The following is a 25,589-nucleotide window of genomic DNA, read 5'->3' as shown; positions in this document are numbered from 1 at the left end:
TTGTCGAATTGTGTCGAACCATGATACGTCGGGATTCGTATCATTCCCTCCCACTTGAAGACGATTTGTCCTCAAATCGGGCCACTTGCTCGAAATTTTTTTTCCAAGATCACAAACCATCTTGTTCATGATCGATACGGAATTATTTCAAAAAGCCAAGGAACCACAAATGGTTCGAAAAGGAAATGGGTTATTTCCACACCCTCCCTCTTTAGGGGGACACCATCTCCAAATGTCACCTACAAAAGAGTAAAACAAATTAGTGACACTAGGAATTAAAATCTCTAAAGAACTTTTCTCATTCTCATTCACGAATTTATTGTAAAAACTAATACCAAGGTCAAAGATGGAAAACGACCTCACTGTTTCACAATGGATAAAATGGTCAAGCATAATCGTCAGAACAGAACCATTAAGCACTCGAAAATTATGGTTTTGGACAACAAAAGTACTTGATTCAAGTCCTTTGGACAACTCAATACCAAACGATGTAAGACAATAATCTCCGGTGTCAGAAGCAAAGTTTTCTCTTATTGTTTCATTTCGACTTGAAGGTTTCATTGAGAATAACACAGGGGAAATATGAAACAATGGAAAGTTAAACTCATGCAAGACATGCTTAAATCCTTCAAATCCTACTATAGTGCAATTTCTAGAATCAAAGGTTTGATTTTGCATTCGCATATTATCACGGTACAACGAATTTGTTTTCAGATTTAGAAACACATCATCAAGTAAGCAAAAGTTGTTCACACATTTATCTAAACAGAAATTATAATGCTCACCTTTGCTTGGCAACAACTTAAGATGACTTGCTCCGGGCTTAAACACACGATTTTGGTCATTCATTGTTACAAGAGACAATGGCCTTTCTTTCATCAACAACTCACACAAGTGAGTCAAAGAAAATTTGAGCATGCATATTTTCAAACACTCATACATCGTAATTCCCATTTGATCAGACTTACACAAACATGCACAACGATATAGAGAATTCACATTACCATCATAAACAAACGAATTAGGCATTTTACGTGACAATTCTTTATCACATAAGATCAAATTTTGTTCGTACCTACTTAGTCGTACTTCATCAACAAGCTTGCCAACACCGTACTCATTACAAGAAAAACTTTTCTTACCACTTTTAAAAACAAAATCATCAATAATCAGAGAATGGCAATTAATCGACAAAGTGAGCAGCGATCTTTCGAAGATTAAGTCATCGATACCTTTTTCAACAATGTTCAAATCAGTTTGCCGTGATGTAATTGTTAAAGACTCCTTACCTTGCTTGCCTTTAAGCTCTTAAGGGAGAATTTCATTTTCGATATTACCTTTCTCGATCATTCGAAATCGTCTCTCTTCAGAAAGATATTGAAGTTGTAGCTTGTCATTGGAATCTTCAAGAACCTGAAAAGAAACAATACAAGGAGAACTCATAGAACGATTAGTTAAAACACTCCTCGCTTTTTCTTGTTCTCTCTTGTCTTCTCCTCCCAATTCTTTTGCAATCTCATGTTCAAGCTCTTTCTCTTTTTCAATTGTTTCTTTCAAAGACTCACTCTCAATCTCTTTTTCAATTTTATTTTCTCGTTCAAGTTCTTTTTCTTTTTGCTTTTCAAAGGCTTTTTCAAAGGCTTTTTCAAGTTCTCTCAAGATTCGCTCATTTTCTCTCTTACTTGCCTCTTGCCTCTCTTTTCTTTTTATTTCATTTTCTTTTTCTTCTTTTGCTTTTTCTTTTCTTTTCTTTGTTTTTTCTTTACAAGAATGTACAAAAGAATCATGAGAATACAAATATTGTTCGAAAGATGAAGAACTATTTATATATGATTCACAATCAAAACTTCGTGAAGAATACTCCTTAAATGATTTCTTTGAAGATATACTAGGAGTATGTCTTTCTCTCCGATCGCCATCTTGGAACGAATCAAAATCGTAATCGGTTTCTCGTCTTCTCGAATTTCTTGATGAAAAGGACTTTCGATCGAAGTCACTTCTTGAATTCATTGATGAATATGAGTCATAGTATGAATCTCTTTGTCCCGACGTAGATGGCGAAAAGGAGTCACGATTGGAACTTTTTTTTAGGTAGTAGTCGGGGGTATATCTCCGTGGGGTTCTTGGTTCCGTTTTACGACTTGAAGAAACTCGATTACTTTGGTCTCGTTTAGTCGCCATTCTTCGCATTTCTTGAACCAAGTATTGGTATTCCGATTCGGTGAACTCTTCACGTGACATTATTTTTGTTGCTAAAAAGAAAACGTTAGATCACAAAACAAAATAAAAAAAAATTAAATACCTCACCACAAACCTCACAATTTCGCTCAGAAAGAAGAAGGAAAAGGTGTCACTCCCGCTCATGTTTACACTCGTTTGGCTTTTACCTCCACTCGAATGATCTCACTCGCTCGTGCCTTTTACCTCTCAATCTTTTCTCTCGCAACTTCGTAGTCGGATTTGCCAAGGCTTTATCATAGGCTTAGGGGTCGGTTTCAATAGGGTGACAAGGGAAATGCGTATAGGTTTAAGGTTGGCTGAAAGAACAGGGAATTGGGTAAGAAAGTGTGGCGTGCATATGATTAGGGGGTTTAGAACAGAAGATGGATCGGGAAACTATATCAGATCAAAGCTTGACGATCAAATAACAATTGAATTGCATAAATCACTTTTTTTTCAATTTTTTTTGAATTTTTTTTCTAATTTTTTTTCGAATTTTTTTCGGTTTTTTTTTCAAACTTGTATAACTTTTTTTTGTACTATATCAGCAAACTAAATACAATAGAAGCACTTTTGTACACGATTTTTTTTCTTCGGCTGCGTAGATTTTTGCTTTTATAATAACAGCAACAAACCAATCAAAATGAGAAAACTTCGGTATACAAATTTTTTTTTCTTTTCTATACTTTTTTTTTCCCGGATCCTACTTACTTGCGTACACTTGGACTAACTCGGGTTTAATTTTGTCGCACGATCTTCTCGTTTTAGTAGCTTTGATACCAAATGATACGAACCGCCTCGGGGAGAGTCGAGTCGTATGCTAAGTTGCCCGATCGTCTACGAGAAAGTATCGTTCAATTCACTTTTGAAATGAAGTTGATGGAAAAATAGGACGGAAGCTATGTATAATGGTTCTATGATGGTTTATGGATAAGAATAATATGTATAGGTTCGGTTAAATTGGAAGGGAAAGTGAAAGAAGTAAATCGATGATGGATATGGAAGAAAAGGGTTCTTGAAAACAAGCACGAACCAATATTAGAAAATATCGACCCAAATGCTTATAGGCTTTCAAGGTGGAGGATGAAAGTGATAAACCTCGACCCGCTACTTAGCAAAGTAGGAACCTCGGTATATGGGTGAACGCCACACTATTTGATAGTGATAAGTTCGGGATAGTGAAGAACAGGGTTGACGCCACTAGGCTTCCTAGATAAGCCAACGAAGTCCTCAACGAAATATGAGAGAAAGAAATCTCACAAATTCCATGAAAGTTTAACAGAGTTTCATTAAGTGAAAAGTCTAAAAAAAATGTCTAACCTTTTACAAAGGAAATTTAACAATTATTTATAGCCTAAAACATGGTCAACCGAATGGCCTCAAAAAGTAGCTGAATGGTCACTTCATTAAACCTTTAAATGAGCTGAAATTTCCAGAAAATTTTAGGAAATTCTAGGATGCTTCCTCCAGCCTTAAGAACGTATTTGGACAGCTTCCAAGGTGTCTTCATGCAGCTGGTTTCATTTAAAATAAAGGTGAGCTAATCAGCCACCTAGAAAGCCGAATGGTCACTTTGTAATTCAACTAGAAGAGTTGAGAATTTTCTTAGAAGTTTCCTCATCAGCTGGAGAATTAAATGAGCTGAAAAATCTTGTAATATTCGGCCAAAGAGAGTGCATGATATTAAATATATTGCTTTGACCAGCTGGATAGGCTTGGGCAGCTTAAATGCTCCTTGAGGACGCCAATGGACAATAGATATAGAAGCTGAATGTGAGCAGCTGAATGGGATTAATTATAATTAGCCATGGCCCTTGTTATTCCCGAAAAAGCACTTAGAGAAACTTAAACAGCAGATGGCCTTTTAATTCAGCTTGGAACATTGAATATTCAGCCATCTTTTGACTGAATGGCCATTTGGGAACACCAACCAGCAGCCTTCAAGCATTAATCACGTTTCATGCTCCTAGGCTATTCATGCACCAGCAGCTTTTTAATGCATTAATCACGTTTCATGCCCCTACACACCAGCAGCTCTTTAATGTGCCGTCCATGCCTTGTTCACTAATTAATTCGGCTGTAGCAATAAGCACATTGAATTCGGCATGCTTGCTCCTTTAATATTGAAAATAGCTGCACATTTAAACCAAAATTAATCAGCTTTGAACATATTAAATTGACAGCAAATTTAAACCACATTCGGCTGGACAAGAAATAAATGTGTCCTAAACTAAGACAAGTTAAATGGCTGTACTAAAACAAATTAAAACATGTCCCAATTCAGACATATTAATTTCGGCTGGAACATATTAAAACCCAATTATTAAACTAAACACAATTATGAGCTAAGCAAATTAACTAATTTAACTAACACATTTAAACATGATTAAAAATGTCCAGATTTTAATTTATTAAAAATAACACAACCAAATTATTGAGCTGATTTAATTAAGTTTAACTAGACTCAATTAATTTATTCCAGCAACTAATAAAATGCTTAAATTAAAATAAACTAGAAAAATGAGCAAACAAGCTCATTGAGCTAAAATCGGGCTGAATTGAGCTCGTTCAAATTTAAGATCAGGCTTTATTTTGAACTTGGGCCCCTCAAACTTAGGCCATGCTTGATATTGTCGAATTGTGTCGAACCATGATACGTCGGGATTCGTATCAGATAGCCAGACTGCGAGAGCAAAGGAAAAGAAACAAAGAAAGAACTGAGAGAAGGGGTTGGCATCTTTGAAATTAGTCGAGCATCTTTGAAATTAGTCGAGCATCTTTGACACGTCATCTACCTGCGGTTGATTGATGGTCAACTCACAGAAAAATTGTAATGTTGAGGGTGTCAGTCCAAAAAAAAAAGATTAAGAGTTCAAACCCCAAAACACATAAACATTAAGGGTATTTTTTACAATTATGTCTATTTAAAAACTAGAATTTATTTCGCACACAGAAAAGAACTTTGCAAAGCCGCACGTTGAGTCGTGACTATTAACTCCAACAATAAATTAAGAAAAAATATCATAAAAGTACCATTTATTTTTTAGATTATTATGTAAAAAATATGCCACTCCGTTAATTAATCTAGCTTTGTGAAGTTTAGAAGCATAGGTACTTTGGCAAGTTTGATTGGTTGGATTGGTTGAATTAAAAATTTATAGAGATGTTGTTTTGGTAAAAGACTTTAAATTGGTTGAGTTGCGAATCAATATAGACCAATTGAATCGATTAAAAAATAGTTAAATTAATTTTTAATATTTTTAATGAATTATTTAATTAAACTATTCGAATTAATCGAACTAATTAAATTAATGATCTAGTCGATTTAACCACCAATTTAATTATGAAAACTTTGTGTAAAAGTTAAAAAGGATAAATTTTCATTTCCTTTCACAGAAGCTAGGAATTACCAAACTTCCCCCACCCAAATTATCATTAGCTAATTAATTAGTCTGATAGTTGTAAGAAAAAGGGGTCATTACGCAACATGAAAGTAATCTTCACACTGCATTGTACCGGTTACATAATTTAGATCAACAACCCACTACCCTATTATTACAAGTTAAAATACCTTCCCACATTGTTTCATTGTCAATACCCTAAACCTACACATACATACACATTCGCGCATATGTATGTCAACTTCTTCCTATCCTCAACGAAGGATCGATCCCTTTATTACTTGATCCAGCAAAGAGCTTAGCAATTTCCAATTGTGTATTGGCTATGATCTCTGTTCTTTTAAGCTCCATTTCCCCCTTTTAGTCTCAGCTTCAATCCTCATTTTCTCTATTTCCCTTAGTGTTTCCATCCTTGATTCTTCTGATTTTAATACTACTTCAGCTAGTATTCGGATACTCTCCCCTATTTCTCTATACTCATCCTTTTTCCTCCTTTTCTTCTTCTTATTCTCCATTGTTTTCATCTTCAATTTCTTCGATCTTAGCTTTTCCTTGTCACTGTAAAGACCCGGTGTACTACTATCTGTCTCTATGGCTACCTTGTCCGATAAATGGTCCGATACTTTCGTTCCGGCTCCGTCATCCTGTCATCACAAACAGAACATGTATATATGGATCCGGGTGAATTTAGGAGGCACCCAAAAATAAAAAATTGTCAATTCAATCCCCTTATAAATAATAAAATTACAAATTGATATATATGAATATTGCAATTTACCTTTAAAAAAAATTCCATTTTTAATCCCTACCATGGTAAACAACCTTAAATGAATTGTTAAGTCTAGCATATTGAGGGTAAGGATGGGCACAGCATACAAAAAAAGTAAACTACCAACAGCTATGATGGGTCTCATCAACACCACTTGCATTAGTGAGTGAATTGAATGTTTGGGGTGCGAAATTAATTATGAGAGTTAATGATGAAGTTTGAATGGTATGTAGAAAGAATAATTTTGGAAGTGGAATATGGACATTTAACTTTCTAATTTTGACTACCATTTACTTTTCTACAAATATGATTGGTTTGTGGTGTAAAAAGGAATATAATATCAACCTCCTTTGCAGTCTTACTTTATAATAAAAATTTAAAGTATGATAAAAGAGATAATTTTATTTATTTATTTATTTATTAATTAAATTTTTTAAAATAGATATACTTTTATATTTGTGTTATTAATTTAGAGTTTACTCGTGTGTCGTCGACTCCATTAATGAGATTATGGACACCGTGGTTAAAATAAATTAGGTGGAATTTTTTTATTTTTTAAAATATAAAACAAATTACAATGATTTTTTTAAAAAATTGAATAGACTTTTATAATATTAATTTTAAAATCTTAAGGTGTTCTTTTAGTTGGTTTTGTCAAATTTTAATAGAGTCAGTATCAGTGGAGTGTCGTCAAACTTACGCTATGATAGTATAAATATATAAAAGAGGAAGAAGTTATTTTGGTCGTAAATAATTAAAATTTTGAAATTTAAATGTTTTATTCTGTTTTTAATTTAAAATAGGATAAATATAATATAATTTAATTTCTCTGATTTTTTTATTTTTTTATTTAAATTCTAGTAAAAGAAATAATAGTATCGACCTAATAAATACACTTTTTTTTTATATAAAAAAGTAGCTTCATGAATTTATTCAAAAGTTAATACTAACATGTAAATTATTTTTGAATTTTCCGGACATAATCTGTCCAGCTAAAACTTAAAATCTTGAATTCGAGTGTATATATACATACTTGCACACATAATTCTTACTGACCTTGGGTATCTTTTCAAAACCATTGGAACCGTGTGAATTCTGTGCAGTTCCCAGACCCTGAGGAGCCAAAGCAGGCGGCGGAGCAGCTATTGGTAGTGGCGGTGGTGGTTGTTGTTGTTGTTGTTGTTGCAGCACCACCAGCGTGGACGCTTCTGGTAACGTCAAGGGAAGGTTAGTAAAAAGAGGGCCAGGTGGTTGTGGTTGAACCATTGCTGTCAGATGCAGCTGCTGCGGTGGCGGAGGCAGCGGCTGTAATGGTGGAGGAGACGGTGCAGCAGCAGCAGCGGCAGCGTTACCACGTAATAAAAGATCAAGCCGTGGATATAAAGGCCAAGACGATCCCTCCGCCGTGGCCGATTCCGACCGATACCGTTTTTTCATGGACTCGATCTTGTTCTTACACTGCGTTTGAGTCTTGGGCGACTTGGTACAATTGGCTCGAGCCGAAACATAACGTGCAACGTCTTCCCAATCATGGCCTTTAAGCTTGGCTCTGTTTCTAAGCACCCATTTGTTTTCATAGGCCTCGAGTAAGCTCGAAACAGCCCCTTCACTCCATTCATCGCGTTTCAGCCTATCATTACTCCCGCCTCCACCGCCAGTGACAGTGGAGCTTCCAGGGTGTTTCTTAGGGGAACAGTCTTCTTTGTTGGTGTTATTATTAGAGAGGAGAGATGGGTTTTCTTGGTTATTAGTTTCTTTGTCCATCTCTCCCCATACTAAACCATAAACACAAAACTTTTACACTGGTTTTTTAGTATTCAACATGAATTAAACACCAAGAAAGGAAGAGAACCACTAGCATTAGAAGAAGAGGGGAAGAGAATAGGCCAAGAAACAAAAAGAAATAAAGGGAAAAGGCTTATAGGGTTAGAGTTAGTGGGCAACTACAAAAGATGGTAGCTTTGTCAAATGGAGTTAATGATAGTAACCTCTTAACTTTCTCTCTTCTTTCACTTTAATTTACATAAATGGATGCAATTTATGTATTAATTTTATCTAAATTTTGTATTAATTATTGTTATAATTAATTATAAAAATATGTAAATATTGATATAAAAATTTGGGTAACCCAAATTTAATTTGAAATGGACATGAATAAAAAAAAAAGTTGAACACCTTCCTAATTAATTGATCTAATTATAACATTAAGGTTGCAATCACTAATAAATTTGATGAGTAGATAAATTGAAGGAGAGGTGGTATCTTACTTGAGGGCAGGTAGGTTTTATTGCTGTGGTTGGGTTATTTTGGCTGTTAGCGATGGAATGAAGCCAATGAAGGAAATCCAATGGGGGTAGTGGTGATAGTGGTGGTGGTGGAAGTGGTGGTGGTGGCCGGTGGTGGTGGGTCATTCACGTGGGTCTGTCACCCACTCTCCCATATATCCCATCACCCTCCAAATTTTAACTATCATTCTCTTTTCTCAACCGTTCACTGCCCCCAGTGTGCTTTGGTGACTTTGGAAAATTTGGCTTTCATTCCTATCCCGTTTCACTTTTCAGCCTTCCTTTTGAGCTTTGCCTTTTGCCTTTATTAATTTTTTTTTTTTGCAAAACTTTTGGTGGTTTCATTTGCTATTCAAGTAATAGTTCAAATTTGATGCATGGGTAATATTATTTAATTAAAATATTTATTTTTAATGATTATATGATATGATCTGATTCATTAAAATGTATATATCAAATATATGCAATAGAGTGTGGTATAAGATTAAGCTAAGAGATAGTGACATCTTTTTTTGACAATTTCTTTTGGGGGTGAAATATTCTTCAATTGGGCATATTTGGTACTTTATTGGATTCCCAATTAGAGTATGCCACATCAAGTTGCTTCAATTGCATTCCTTCTTGGTCAAATTATTAGTAAAACTCCTTACCTTTCCTTTCCATCCCTATATTCTCATATTCAGATCATATAATCCAAGTTTAGGGTTTTATTAGATCATCTATTTCCGAATAACGTTGTTCATGAATTAAGCTATGATCTGAAAGTTTTTCAAGTTATCTAAATCCTAATTTGTTGTTTATATTAAAATTTATATATTTTGCTATTAGATTTAAATATATTTTTTTATTATTAAATAGTAATTTAGAACAAATCCAAGTGGCTTCAATTTAAAACAACCTTATTTACAACTCGAATGGAACACGTCAAGTTATCCAACCTTTAACGGGTCTATTCAGAGACTACAATTTTGCTAGCATAAAGGATTTTGTTATGAAAATATTTTCAATTTTTATCTTTCAAAAATTGAAAAAACACCATTAAAAATTTGTTTTTAATAATGAAATTATGTTTAGTAATTATTTTTCTACAATAAATAAATGAGAAACATATATTATATTTAGATTTAAAAACCCTTCTTTTCATTTTTTTCACTTTTATAAAATTTTTTAGTGAAAACATGTTTTTTAAGTTTCAGTCATTTTCATTTTTCAAAAATCATTTCTTTTTTAATTTTCTATCAAACATGTTTTGTCAATGTTTTTCATTTACTAATAAAATGGAAATAAAAATGATTTTTAATTCTTGAAATCAAACCAAATCTTAATTTTTTTAACTCTAAAGATTTAAGATTTTAATTTGAAATTTTTAAATTTTCCTCGATTTTGAACGAATGATACTTCGTGGAATTTTTCGTAATGACTTTTTTAATGAGATTTAAACTCACACCAATTAGATAGTAAAATAAGTTATATTATTTAAGGTCACTTTAGTCTTTTTACAATATCAAAAACTAATAAAATCAAAAATAAAAATATGCATTTAGTAAGATTTGAATCCTCACCAATTGGATTAGTAAAATATTATATTTACCCCTCAACTAAATCTTTATTTTAATATGTACAATTTATTATCTCCATAATTTGTTTCTATACTTCTATTAAACTTCTAATTTAGTTGGTGTCACGAATCAACCAAGTATTTTCAGAGTAGTTTAGTTTTTTTTTTCTTTTAATAAAAACCAATAAAAACACAAATATGCATGCATTATTATGATTAATTAGTTTCAAACCATACATTTCATTAATTATTTATTATATGTTATTTTTAAACACACATATGTGGTATCCACACGCATATGCGTGTGATAGGATAATATATATCCCTCCACTTACACCAATGTGAAACTAACATGGTTTTACTCACTTTTATAATTTTTCTATAATTAATATTTTAACAATACAACTGTTATATTTTATGTTTTATTCATGTAGGTCGTGCATGTCAGGTTTGATGTAAAGTAGAAATTTACAACAATTTGTTTTATGTAAAAAAACTTTCATCCGTTCAACATATATTAATATATACAATATTTTAGATCGATATGAAAGAAATATCATATTCATTCAATAATTTACATGTATGACAAATACAATTATATTAATAAATTTAACAGCTTGATTGTTAAAATATTAATTGTATAAAAAGTATAGTAAATATATATATAAATAAGATCCCATAAGAGAAAAGTAAAATAAGGGTTAAAGTATTTGAGAGGTCCTTATATTATAGAGAATGAATTAAATTAGCCTATCTATTATTAAATGGATCAATTTAGCCACTATACCATTAAAAAGAATTAAATAAGTCCAAATTGAAACAGATTTAATATTTATTGTATAAAAATATCTTGAATTTTTTTTCAATTACAGTTTAATTCTAAATAAAATATTCTATTTACATAACTATAAAAACTTTAAAAATATTCACTCTATTAAACATTAAATAAATTTTTAATAGTAAATATAAAATCTATTCGAATTTGGACTTATTTAATTTTTTTAATAATATAATGATTAAATTATAATAGTAAATGTAAATTTGCATTAAAAGGTCTAGTCTTAAAATCAACTAAGCATTGGTTTAAATCGCAAGAGTAAAGTCTTATGACTTTTAGTATCTAGGTTGGTATTTTATCGGTATAAACTATGTGTAGGAGAATTAATTTGAATTAAATTAATTATTCAATTAAATATTTATATTAATTAATTCTAATAATTAATAATATAATTATAAATTGTAAAAGTCAAAAACTTTTTATCAGTATAATTTTCAAGAGAGTCTAATGAAAATTGCTTATTTTATTAATGTTATTTTCACTATATATTATATAGGCAGTCAAGTGATTGGTCCCAACATTGACTTGAAAACACAGCTTCGCGACGCAGTTCATCATAATTGTTCATATGCATAAACAATTTTATATATACTAAATTTTGTCATATTTTTATTGTCAATAAAAAAATACTTTAGGTTAAAAATATTTGTTAAAAAATTATTCAGTAATAAAAATAAATGAAATAGTAACAATTTTGTATTTTAATACTATTAAACAAGTGTTTGATCTTTAAATTTATAATTTGTAATTATTAATTATATATAAAAGTATGAAAAAAATAAAAATGTAATCATAAAAATATTAATTATATATAATTTAAAAGAAGGATATTTATGTAATTTCATAATTGAATTAGTAACTCAATTAAAGGTGACACTAACTCAATAAAGTACCTAAATATAAGTATTAACTTTTAAAATTTATTCAATAATAATGTATATAGCTTGTGTGGTAACAAATTTGAATTTTTAATGCTATTAAACACATGTTAAATTTTTGATTTAGTAATTTTTAATTCTTCTATTTAAAAATAATATAAAAGCAAAAAAAGACTGAAATATCATGATAATAATATTAATTATAATTTAAAAGAAGAGGTATTTATGTAATTTTATAATCGAGTTGCTGACCTGGTTAAGGGTGACACTAACTCAGTAAAATACTTATATATCTATTAAAAATTCAATTACATACTTATGCGTGCGGAAACCATGTATTTAGAACATAAAAATGTATTTTAAAATAACATATAACAAATAATGAAACATATGTTTTGAAACTAATTAATAATAATACATAAAATATGCATAATATTAAAAAATAATTTAAATAAAATAAAATTTAAACACATAAATATTTATTCAATTTTATCTATTCAAACTTTTAAAAAATTTTAATGTAAAGATAATAATAATTTCTTATGTTTAAGTAATCTAAATTGAAAATAATATTTCCTTAACTAGAAATTTGAATAGTTTAAAAAATTAGAATAAAATGTAATTCAAGTTAAATATGAAGTGTAATTCAATATTATTAGACTTTTCTTTTAATTTTATTATTTAATTTCAATATAATACTATAAACAATAGTTTAAATCACAATTAATGTATAATTCAACATTAATTAAAATATAATTTAATATTTATTGAATTTTATCTATTCAAGTTTAGTTTTAATGTAATAATAAAAACATTTTCCAGGAAGAAATAATACAAAATAATAAAAGATATTTGAATAATTTAAATTAAAAATGAAATGTAATTCAAGATGAATATAAAAGTATAATTCAACATTGTGATTTTAATCTATTAATAGTTATCAAATTAAATATTAAATTTAAATTTAAATTTAAAGTAGAAACATTAGTTTTAATTTTTGAAATTCACTTAAAAAAATTAATTTTTAACATCTTATATTTAAAAAATATTTTAATTCAGAATAAAAAATTTCAATTTAAAGGTAAAATAAAATTGAATCAAGTACAATCAAATTTCATAATTCATGTTCAAAATTGATTTTATTTAATTGAGATGAGGTTGTCATAATAATTTTTTAAAATTTTATAGTAATTTGTGAAATAATTATTGAAATTAAATCATTTAATTATATTATTAAAAAAATAATATTTTGTAAATCATAGATAAATAAAAATAATTAAAATTAAATTATATGTTACCAAACTAAAATTCAACTTCCTAAAAGAATTAAAATGAAATCTAATAAACATATTTAAATGTTCTCAATATTGATCTTCTTCTTCAATCTATCCTCCTTGTCATTATCCTCTTTCTTGATGTTTTCTTCAATTTATCATCCTCGTCGCCATCATCAATTAAAATTGGTTCTTGAATTTTAGCACAACATCATGAATCATCAAAACTTGAATTTTAGTTCCATGATAATTAAAAATTAAAATAGTAAAAAGTGAATAAAAATAAAATATAAATATCACAAAAAAACTTTATGTTCGATTAAATTGATTTTCCATCACATTCTAGTGCCTTAATAATGTTAACAAGGGAACCTAATAAGTAATACGAAAAATGATTTTGTTTTCTTAGCTTGTTTTAAATTACACTTGAAAGTGTTATAATATTTATAAAGCTCAATTTACTTTTAATTAGCATATAACTGTAACACTAATTAAATGACAATTAATTTAAAATGATAATTGTAAATTAAATATTAAGATAAAATTAATATATAAAATAATTTATTAATATAATATAAAAAAATTCAAAAAACATTGGTAGCAAACATATACTAATTATTGCAATAATATTGTTTACTGTATATACAACTACTATTGTTATTAAATAATTTAAAATTATATGGTCTTTAACCGGCGTTGTTGAATTAAAGTGCTTGGACAGAATTATAAAACAAGAAGAACCAAAAAATAGGTTACGCATGAAAAATACAGTAACCTGCTGGAATAGCTCAGTTGGTTAGAGCGTGTGGCTGTTAACCACAAGGTCGGAGGTTCAAGCCCTCCTTCTAGCGTTTCTTACATTTTATGGTTTAATTTGAAACCCAACTCGACCCAATATCAAAACTGACCCAACCCAATACTAAAGGAAAACATTAACAATATTTTACCAATAAAATACAAACATCGAAATTAACGAAATTTAACAAATCTATTATTTTTCCAAAATTAGTAACATAATCAATTGCCACCCATGCTACGGTGAATCATCTGTTCTTATTTTAATATTTTATATTTTAAAAAATTATAAATTTATTTTAAAAGTTATTTTTTGATTTAAAAATAATCTATATTTCTTTTTTGCCATCAAACCTTTCCACTTTTTGAGTTATTGTCAAGAAAAAAAAAATTAATTAGCACCCAATTATGGGTAAGTCTTTTTTTTTTTAGAATTAAAGTTCTTTAGACAACTAATAGTTTGTTTTTAACCCAATCCAAGTTTGTTAACTAAAACAAATAAGCAAGATGGTAAATGTGTGCTCTCTTTAATTGCCTTACCCCAACAATTAAAGTTTCCTCAATTTATGCACGCTTCTATAGAAACTCACTAGAAAGAAATCAAACAAATCCTTTGATACTTGAAAAACACTATAAATTATGGCCCATGAATCAATTGCCAATTTTAAAACATTCTTAGCATATATGTAGATGCGAATTGGGGTAGGGACCCAACAGATTGTGTTTTCACCATTGGATATATTCTCTTTTTTGGGCACACTCCTATTAGTTGATCGTCGAAAAAACAACCAACTATAGCCAGATCCTCTATTGGAGTTTAATATAGGGTTGTGGCTACCACTACTACAAAAACACTTTGGGTGTTTTATCTTTTGCAAGAACTTCAAGTCCCTTTTTCTCGTACTCCTCAATTTTTTTTATAATCTTGGGGCCATATATTGTTGTCAACGTCTTATTATGCATAGAAATATGAAACACCTCACAATAGATCTTCACTTTATCCAAGATCACATTGACCGGAAAACTTTCAATGTAAATCAACCTTACCCAAACTTGCTTTTGTTCATCAACTTTCCAAGTTCGGTGTTGTTCTACAACCCCAAACTTGAAGGGGCATATTAATGATAGAGCTTGACCAAGCCTTCCATTTTTTTTTATCTCTTTTTAAAATTTGAATTTATTTTTTTAAATTTTTTTATCTTTTGTTGCTATTTGAATTATTGATCTTATCTTTAGTTAGTTTTTTACTTGCATGAATAGGGCCTATTATCAATGAATTAGTTTTTTACTTGCATGAATAGGGCCTATTATCAATGAATTTTTTATTCTTTCCTCTCATCCTTTACAAAACCTTATAATTCCAAGTATTCGTAAGTAATTATGAATGAAAATGAGGTTAAAAAAGATTTTAAAATATCATGAGGCTCAATTATGTAACATGCAACCCAAGTATCAATGTATAGGTTGTGAGTATCAATACATTGGCTATATTTTAAAAAATAAGATTTGATGGTTTGAAGTATTGATACTCCAAGGGCTTGTATTAATACTCGAGCACACGTATAGGTGCTAGGGGAGCCATGTATTGATGCTTGACATCAAGTATCGATACTCGGGGTTAGGTACTGGTACTTGCCTCCCCTTCTTTTAAGAGCTTCGCTAATAACTTTGATAGTATCAATACTTTGAGTCTATGTATTAATACCCAACCTAAGAGGTATTAATTCCTAGGCTTGCAGTTCCAATACCTATGCCCGAAAATGCAATTTTCAATTGTTAACACATTCCAACACCTTTAGTTACCTATGCCAAACGTATATAACATGCTATAACACTTAAACCATCAAATTTAACACATTAAAACAAGCCAAAAGAACTTTTACAAAATACCAAGAAATAATATTTATGCAAAATGACTTTTTAAGTAAAATTTGAATCAAAATAGCTCAAACTGTAATGAACCAGTTTTGGGAAGTGTCAAAAATGCGGTTTCGAAATATCATTTCTGTAAACCTTGGCGTAATCCTGGTATTATCCCTTCTGTCCGACTCTCTCACCAAATTACCTGAAGCATAAACATAACACTTATAAGTAAAATGATAAAATGATAAAATTGAGATTTTTTCAACGATTTTAGAAAATTATAAAAAAAATAAAAGTATATAAAAAATTCAAAAATATATAAAGTGACAGAAAATGAGGGAAAATTGTTTCTAAACCCTCTAATTTTTCTCTCTGTATTATTTCTATAAAAATATCCAATACCCATACTTTAAAAAAAAACATAAAAAAAACATTAAGCAAAATTATTGGTTTTTTGTTTTTTACCTCTTATGTTTCTTAACATGGCTTTTTCCTTAAAGAAAAGAAAAGAAAGAGTAGAATATAATTGGTTTTTACAATTTGGGTTTTGAAAAAAAATTAAAAGAATTGAAAATTTGAATTGATTTTAAGAAACAATATTTTGTTGTATATGTTGTGGCTTTTCTAAAAAAAAATGGCATTAGAGTTGATTTCACAAGCCTCTGTAATATGAGTTTAGGATGTTCTTCAGAGTCATAAAACTTAACTTAAAGATATTACTAATTTGGTTTCAAGAAACATTGAGGAAGCGTATAGTGATTTAACATTTTTTTTTGTTTTTTTGTCTTAGTTTGTTATTGAATTCTGTTAAATGATAATTTTCTTTTTTTTTTTTTCTGATACATATTAGTTCATCAACAACATTTTTTGGTGTCTCTATTATCCATGGTTAAAGCCATACATGCAAAATAAATTACAATCACGCTCAAAACCTTGCATATACTTAAGTTTCTCCTTAACCCACAATTGCCATCAACGTTTTGACCTAGTAAACTCCAAAAAATTTCTCTCGTGATGCCCAAATTTTTTAATATATGTTTCCTTTTGCAACTATTTACTCCAACTTTAAAAAAAAATTTTCAAGCATTGACTGGTGCACACTTTAGATACTGAAAGCACACCAAATCATCATCATATCTCGTTATAGTCTTTACATATCCCAGTGCTAATTATCATTGACAATCCCAAACTATCAGCTTCCTTAACACCCATTGCACAAAATTATTCTTACTCACAGAATAACAACTGAGTCAACTGACTTCAAGTATGTCTTCTCCCTCTAGCTCCAACCAGTCACATCCACCTAACCTAACTCAACCTCTTCTCATTTATAGTCGACGATCTAGACATGCCAATTCATATCAAACCAATTCTCATACACTATCTTCTCCTACTATACCTCCAGCCCAACCAGAAAACCAAATAATCTTTGAAACATTGATCCCTCCACCAACCTAAAACACTCCCATCACCCTAAGCTCCCCAAATCAACATGTTCACTCTCATCCACCACCCAACCGTATGGTTACATAATTACAAAACAATATTTATAAGCCTAAAGAAAATTAGTGATTATATTGTTACTCTTTCCCAATAAATTGTTCCATCAACCTTTAAATAGGCTTTTAAATACCCTTATCAAGAAGTTGCTATAACGGAAGAATATGATGCTTTACACAGAAATAACACTTGTATATTGTTGATTGCAAATGGGCTTTTCAAATCAAGCACAAATCGATTGGCACTTTTAAACGTTACAAAACACGTCTTGTAGCGAAAGGGTTTACCCAAATAGCTGGTGTAGATTATCATTCAACCTTTAATTTGGTAGTTAAACCCTTAACGATATGTTTGATTCTCTCTATTTTTGTTCAAAATAATTGCTTTCTACATCAACTTGACGTTTATAATGCATTCCTACAAGGTCATTTGGATGAACAAGTTTTTATGAGGCAACCTTTGGGCTTTGAATATTTACAACGACGAACGCATTTTTTTGTTTAAAAAACAATATATGGAGTTAAGTAGGCATCCCAACAATGGTAAAAGGAATTGATCAATTTTTTTCTATCTCTTGGATTCAAAAGATCCAAGTGTGGCACTTCATTATTTATTCTATTAGCTTCAACAACAATACTCTATATTCTGGGATATGTTGATGATTTCATAATAAGTGGTAGCAACCCTATAGTTGTTCAACAAGCTATCTTTTCCCTCTAAAAATATTTTCCTCTTAAAGATCTTGGTATACTCAATTTTTTTTTTGGTAATTAAAGTTCTTCAGAAAACTAACAGTTTGTTCTTAACCCAATCCAAGTATTTACTTGATTTATTAATTGAAACAAATATTCAAGATAGTAAATGTGTGCTCTCTCCAATTGCTTCACCGCAGTAATTAAAGTTTTGTCAGTTTATGCAGTCTCCTACAAAAACTCATTGGAAATCAGTTAAATGAATCTTTCGATACTTGCAAAACACTATAAATTATGGCCTATGAATCATGTCAGTTTGAAAATATTCCTAGCATTTATATAGATGCGGATTGTGTAACACCCCTAACCCATAACCGTCGCCGGAATAGGTTAAGAGGCATTACTGGACTTAAATATTAAAATAAAAAAATATATAGAATCAAAACTAAAATAAATAATAAAAATTAGATTAAATATAAAGATATAAATAAAATACAACAAGTCCAAATACATCATCTTGTTTGCGAACCTAAACAACATTGAAAATTGGAAATTTGGTCTTTTATAAAAAGACAAATTGCTAAGTTTTGAACTAGGAATTCTAATACCTCGGAGGACAATGCAAAGTTTAAAGCTTCATAAACTACACTCTCATCAGGACAAGATGCCAATGAACCTACAAACAGAGGGGAAAATATATTATAGATTTGAATAGTCTGCAAGTGTCTAAAGGATTTTTGTACACTACTCCAGTCTGTTAATGCAGAAGTCATTGAAAAGGCTGTGCATAATATGTACCTACAACATACAAAATAATGTAACGTGAAACCCAAATCCGTTAACTACAAAATTGCAGGAAAAGAGAGAACAACTTAATATTTCGGTTAATTTGGTTGGTTTTCGTTAACGAAACAAAATTAACCTTCAACATTTTTTCAATGGATAATTCTACATATCCAACCAAAATATCAGAACAAATCAAAATCTACAAGCACAATACAATGAAGATATTAATCACCATCAGATGTTAAATTAACACATACTAAAAGTTCAAAACAAATAAAATGAAGGTATAAAAACTTAATAGGACTAATCCTAACTAATAACCAAAATAACATTCAAATATCAAATTTTCTTAAAACCTCTTCTGTTAACCAAACTGAATTTTTTATGGTTAACCAACAAACCGAATTTGGTCAGTTAATTCAGCTAAAAATAAAAGAATATTAGCAACAAATTATAAATTGAATTCAGGACCATGTCAAATTTTCCTAGAAAACTTCTAGTCAATAAAAATTTTGAGAAAGCAGTCCAAAAACTCCAACACTCAAATAAACTACATATGTAAACTACATACAAATTGTTTAAGATAAGGATTGATGTATCAGTATCTTAACCTCAGTTTTCTTCAAGTAACCAAGTTACATACACTCAACACCTCAAACAGATTATGAAGGTATAACCTTGTAATGACTTACCTTGATTGCAGCACCAAAACATGACTCAGCAATTGTACTACTCTGAAACATTGTTGGGATGTTTTCAAGCAATAGTTCTAAATGTTGGCGGCACTCAATCCTCGGAAAAAAAAAAACCAAGTCAGTACAAATACTACTTTCTGCACTTTAAATTTTATTATATTTAATAAAATAACATTGTTCAAGATTGGAGACAAATGTCTTAATTCTGAAAAAAGCCAAAGTTCACATGTCTTAACTAATTTTGAAATATAAACTTTCGTATCATTTTCAATTTATGAAAATTACAAGATCAAAAACTGGATGTTTTCTGACACTCAAGTTTCCACTGGCCTTCATCTTCTTGTATTTTAATTAATCAAGTATACCACAACCGAATTCCTTTAATAGAACCTTAAAAAACATGTATACCATAAAAATTAGGATAATTACAGATGGTGACACTATGATCCATTTTTACAGCTAATATATAAAACAACACTATATATATATATATATAACCAATTGGTAGCAAGGGATTACAGGCAAGAGTGAGTAAAATCACTTGCCATTTCAGTTGCTCTTTCCTCAATAACTACACCTTCCGATTCCACTTTATACCTTCGTACTCCGTGTTCTTCTTGCAACCTAAAACAATCCCAAACAAAGCCCAGTCTTTTATTTGACAATAAATGTTGTGTGCAGTGAACGGTGCAGCCAATATTTTAGAAAATAAGGTAATATTTCCTTGGAATGAAAATACTAAGAAATGGTCTTTCAAGATTTCCTATATTAGAAAGAGAATGGAAGAAAATGTATAAATGGGGCACTTACAGCATCTTCATCTATATTCATAACTTCTGATACTGATGATGAATTTTTGGATCTCTCTTTCTTTTTCTTCTCTGGATCATAAAATTAAATAACGTTTCTATAAATTTAAAGTATCACAAAAGCCCTTTAATGACCGACACATGTAAAGAACAGACAAGAGTTGCAAAGGAGAAAAAAAAGGAAAATAGATAATAAATGCAACAGATAAATTACCTCTGCCAGGAACCATACAATCCTCCATATTTAATTTTGTCTTGAACTCTTGCCTGGCATCACTTTTTAACTTATCAACTGTGTCTTTGACACTATTGAAACCAGAATGCAACAAAAGGAAAGCAGAAAACAGCAATGAGGAATAAAATCCATAAGTTTTGATTTGTATATCTATTATAGCTTCAATAGTTATTCAGCAAATAAAAGTCCTTCAGTAGTCTCCATACCTGAATTGCATTTATCCGTTTCCTTTTGATATTGTGATGCTAACTTCTTAGCCCCGAGTAAAAAAAACATTTATGTAAAAATTTATAACAATTAAGCATTAGTGACATACAACTAACGATTAAAATAAAATAAAACATATATGTAACAAATAAATTGTTGGTCAGAAAAAGTTATAAAAAATGAAAAAAAGAAATGCAGTCAACTGGCTCACTGTAAACTTAACTGCAGACTTTGAATATGCTATAAAACATAAATAAAACCCAAAATCACCAATATCACCCTGAAATGAAATCATTTGCTAGATGAAGGCAGTGGTTTTTGTTAATGCAATACAGAGGGTTATTACATTTACTGTTACATTCACATCCAAATTACTCTCGGATAAAAAAATACCACAACATTAATTATCAAACAATTCCAACCAAAGCAGTTCATCCTACATACCAAAGCTAGAGTTACTACTTTATCTTATGTAAGTGTTATTTCACAATATCAGTCATTTGCAATCAATCTTAAAAACATGGCTCGGTTATGCAATTGTTAGACAGCATCCTGGTAAAAAAAACATTGTTACATTAGCAATCAATCATTATTGAAGAGAAAACAAAAGTGAAAATCATGTGATTAGCAATCAAACATTGTTACATCAGCAATCAATCATACTAAGTATATATACATGCTGAACACATACTGGTATTCAAAACTCACATCAAATCAGTGTAACATAGTGTTATACTTTAACGTATAAGATGATCAAGCATGCTAACAAGAAGTTTCAAAGCATCAAGGTAAACTTCATTAGATATTTAGCAAGGTTAGGTTTCTTGATTAGTACATTACTAATGTCTTACAGATGCAATGCCTACTTGGCAGATTACACGACATGAATACATGAATGTCTCAAATTTTATATAAAATAACTTGAACATGATATGATATGTTAAAGAACCCAAACACGATAGGATACACGAAATGCTGTTAAATAAGTAAACTAGCACTAGCAGCCTATGGATCGAGGAAAAATCAAAGATAAGGGAGCTATGCAATCTCACCATACCTTTTCAAGCTCCTTTTCGCAGGCATCATCGCATAGTTTCGGCTTTTCTTCGGGTGGCAAATCGGCACCATCGGCATCTGGCGAGTTCAACGAGATGATCGAAACTCCGAAAAGCAACCCCATCACATCCCTTCGTGTAACTAAATCCGATCCATTGCTGTATTTCCTTGTCTTACAACTTGAAGACCTAACAATTATAGCTTGAGCCCTGATATTTGAGAAGGCCATATGATTGGCATACAGTTTCTTCTCAGATGTAGAACCTAACGCAGTTGCATCAAGTTCAAAATTCAAACAGCTGAACCACCCAAAAAATCTTTAAAAATTTATGTACGTATTCCAGCATATATTATATATACACACCGACACACATGCGCACGATATACAACCCTCTAAAAATATATGAGAGAAAAATCCTTTTAAAAAGACAAATGAGTATATTGTATCAAACATAGACTCCTATCCGACTGGAAGACATGTAAAGTTAGCAATTTGGGTTTTATATAATGAAATGATGTCAGACTGAAATATATTTTGAAAGAAGGATAAAATGAGAAGGGAGAAAAAGGGGATTAATAAACAGAAAAATGAAATCGCCTCCATAATTCTAAATCATAGTAGTGAGTGGAGATTAAGTAAAATAAAAGATAGGTTGCGTGGGGTGATACTTACCAGGGGGAAGCAACAAAGAGGAAGGGGATTAATAAACAGAAAAATGAAATCGCCTCCATAATCCTTTTCTCTCTTCTTTTTCCTCATCCCCCTCTTCTCTTCCTCCTCTTCTTCTTCCTCATTCTCCTTCTCTTCAGCTTCCATTTGTAAAGCCTAGAATTAAAAGAAACCCTAACAAATCGAGAGAAGAGAAAATGAGTAGCTATGGTGTGTGAATTCAGTGCAGTGAAATGAAAAGGAAAAAGAAGTGTGATTGGTCTAGGTGTATTGACTTGGTGTTGCTGGAAATACGAAATTTGGGGGCAAATTTTGAGAGTCAGTTGGGAGATTTAGGGGCGCGACGGAGATGAGAATAAGAGGGAGTAACGAGCGGGTAACCAAAAATTGGGGATTTTAATTTTCTCTTTTGCGGCGTTTCCACTAAAAACGCTATTATAGATCAATTTTTTGTTGCGTTTTACCTAAAAGCGCCACTATTGTTTAATTTTAAATTTTTTTCATTTTTAACATATTTTTTTCTATTTTTTTCTTTTAAAATTTTTGTGTTGAAATTATTACTTTTTGAATTTTTTTAATTTTGAATATTGAACTTTTTAATTGAAATATGGACTAAATTATTAAATATTAAATATTAAGTTTTTAAGTTTTTTATTTTTTATTTTTATTTTTAAATTTTATATTTTTTTGAAGATTTTTATAAATTTTAAATTAACATATAAAATACAAAAGGAAACTTTAAGAGAATAAAATAGAATCGATGAATTAAAAAAAATAAAAATGATACAATAATACAAGCATTATTCTTTTAAGTATGGTCCGCATTAGTTGTTTATACACATTTTAAAAAATAAATACATCAATATAATATATTATTTAATATATAAATTACAAAACATTAATTAATCTAACCCTTAAACCCTTACCCCCTAAACCCTAAATCATAAACAAAATCTCTAAACCCTAAAAACCTAACACTTAACCCCTAACCCCTACCCCTTAAACCCCAACCCTTAAATCGTAATCCATAATCCCTAAAAACCTTAAAATAGTAACTCATACACTTTAAACCTTAAACCATATACCTTAAACCATAAACCATAAACTATAATGATAATTAATTCAATATTTTAAACTTAATACTATCTCTTTTATAATTATATAAGAAAATATTTATCATATAAATTAAAAAACACTAATTAATCTAAACCCTAAACTCCTCATTCCTAACCCTAAACCATGAGTCCTAAAACATAAACCCTGAACCTTGAACCACTAACCCTTAACCCTTAACCCCTAACACCTAAACAACCTTAAACCCCAACCCTTAAACCACTCTTAAACCATAATCCATAAACCTTAAAATAGTAACTCATAAACATTAAACCCTTAACCATATACCGTAAACCCTAAATTATAATGATAATTAATTCAATATTTTAAAATTAATACTATCTCTTTTACAATTATATAAGAAAATATTTAACATATAAATTAAAAAACAATTAGTCATATACCAAAAATCTTTAAAATTATTTTAAATAATAGTATTTTAATTTTTTTCATTTTTTGTGGTGTTTTTCAAAAAAACGTCGCTAAAGATCGAGCATTAGCGGCGTTTTTCAAAAAGTTCCGCTAAAGCCACTAAAAGCTCAATACAAAACGACGACGTTTTGCAAAATTCTTTTGCCGCGTTTTTCAAAAAACGCAGCTAAAGGTGTACATATAGCGGCGCTTTTATAAAATCGCCGCTAATACTTGATCTTTAGCGGCGTTAGGCTCAATACAAAATGATGGCGTTGTGTTAATTTTTTGAGGCGTTTTTTGAAAAGCCCAGCTAAAGATCGAGCTTTAGCGGCGCTTTTCAAAAAACATCGCTAAAGGTGAACCTATAGCGGCGTTTTTTAAAAGCGCCGCTAATGCTCGACCTTTAGTGGCGTTTTGCATTCAAACGCTGCTAAAAACCTGTTTTGCTGTAGTGTTAGTTGCATATTTTCATTTACGTGGCTTAGTTCCACATATGTGGTGTGTAGGGTGGGATGGACTTTTCGAGGTCCTATGTGGTGTGCATGGTTGGTTGGGCTACCTTTAGCTTATTTGTGGTATGAATGGGGATCGGAGTGGTTTCGGTTGGTGGGGTGGGTTTTTTTTAATCTGTTTTGCATTTGTACATACTTATGGTTGTATGAACATCTGTTTCTTTAAAAGATATGTTCACAATAATATGATGTGCATTATTTGATACGTATGGTTGGGACATTAGTGTCGTGTTTACATTCCAAATTTGTAATAGCTTTGTAAATACATTTCGCTATTACACTGCTAATTGAAATTCTGTTTTGCAACTTTGTCATTTGTTACATTTCGAACTCATACTAAGCTCGTGTAGCTCACCTAATTCGTTTCCCTCTTTTAGGTACTTTCATTTTCTATAGCTGGACACGGCATACTAGAGATCTCAGACAACCACGTTTTAAACATGCTAATTAATTATTTCTCTAGTTTTGAGTTTTAATAAATGGTTTTGGACTGTAAGATTTTATAAGAATTTTGGTTCAAGTTTCGTTTTAGGATTTTTCAAATTTCTTATTTTAGATTGTTTTCTTAAATTGTGGACTTATGTTCATGAAATTTTAAACATAACTTAAATTTTCTGATTGAAATCTGGATGATTAGTCGATCTAGTTCGAGATTAGAAAATTGGGTTCATAGTGAAATTTGAACATATTGTTTTGTAAAATGGTTTCCAGATCACTTCGGTGATCAATGTGACCTCCGAGATTCAGACTAAACTTCTAGGCCGGGTTTTGAGGCATTACATAAAAGCTACCATTAAAAGTTGTGGATAAACCACCATTGTTTGTAGGTTTATACGCTACCAATAGTTGTGAATACACAACGGGTTTGCAGATAAAATGTACCAGTTAAACTTGTGGATAAACCACCAGTGTTTGCAGAGAATATGCCAATACTTCCTCATTTCAAAGCGTCCCAGCCCATGCAATGTGACATGCGAGTATACAGTGCAAAAATAGTAGACATGTTCATCATGTAGTTA

General features: G+C 30.3%; 1 protein-coding gene, 1 non-coding gene and 1 pseudogene across 13 annotated transcripts; 1 reads left to right on the top strand and 2 right to left on the bottom strand.

Moving 5' to 3' along the window:
• Positions 1-5,698: 5,698 nt before the first annotated feature.
• LOC107896395 (trihelix transcription factor ASIL2-like) lies at positions 5,699-8,989 on the bottom strand (annotated as a pseudogene). Its single transcript, XR_005902689.1, has 2 exons — positions 7,447-8,989; positions 5,699-6,265 (listed from the first exon to the last, which is right to left on the bottom strand). The product of XR_005902689.1 is annotated as a trihelix transcription factor ASIL2-like (transcript).
• A 5,011-nt stretch (positions 8,990-14,000) lies between these two features.
• On the top strand, positions 14,001-14,074 carry TRNAN-GUU (transfer RNA asparagine (anticodon GUU)). Its single transcript has one exon. It is a non-coding gene; the product is annotated as a tRNA-Asn (tRNA).
• Positions 14,075-18,519: 4,445 nt separating this feature from the next.
• LOC107896393 (peptidyl-prolyl cis-trans isomerase FKBP16-3, chloroplastic) lies at positions 18,520-22,988 on the bottom strand. 11 transcript variants are annotated; one of them, XR_001683739.2, is made up of 7 exons: positions 22,535-22,988; positions 21,863-22,125; positions 20,805-20,847; positions 20,578-20,669; positions 20,365-20,435; positions 19,552-20,178; positions 18,520-18,749 (listed from the first exon to the last, which is right to left on the bottom strand). XR_001683739.2 is itself a non-coding variant. In XM_041077936.1 (3 exons), the coding sequence occupies exons 1-3, from the start codon at positions 22,591-22,593 to the stop codon at positions 20,767-20,769; spliced, it is 351 nt and encodes a 116-aa protein (XP_040933870.1). In that variant the 5' UTR covers positions 22,594-22,938; the 3' UTR covers positions 20,676-20,766. The 11 variants fall into 11 exon arrangements, 2 of the variants coding, with proteins under 2 accessions (XP_040933870.1, XP_040933871.1); XR_001683741.2 differs by having other exon boundaries at positions 21,858-22,125; positions 22,535-22,942; XR_005902685.1 differs by having other exon boundaries at positions 18,520-18,871; positions 20,805-20,850; positions 22,535-22,942.
• Between the last annotated feature and the right edge of the window lie 2,601 nt (positions 22,989-25,589).

This window comes from Gossypium hirsutum, chromosome A10, assembly GCF_007990345.1.
Source record: "Gossypium hirsutum isolate 1008001.06 chromosome A10, Gossypium_hirsutum_v2.1, whole genome shotgun sequence".
In the NCBI taxonomy this organism is placed as follows: Eukaryota; Viridiplantae; Streptophyta; class Magnoliopsida; order Malvales; family Malvaceae; genus Gossypium; species Gossypium hirsutum.
This window is presented reverse-complemented; position numbering and strand designations above follow the sequence as displayed.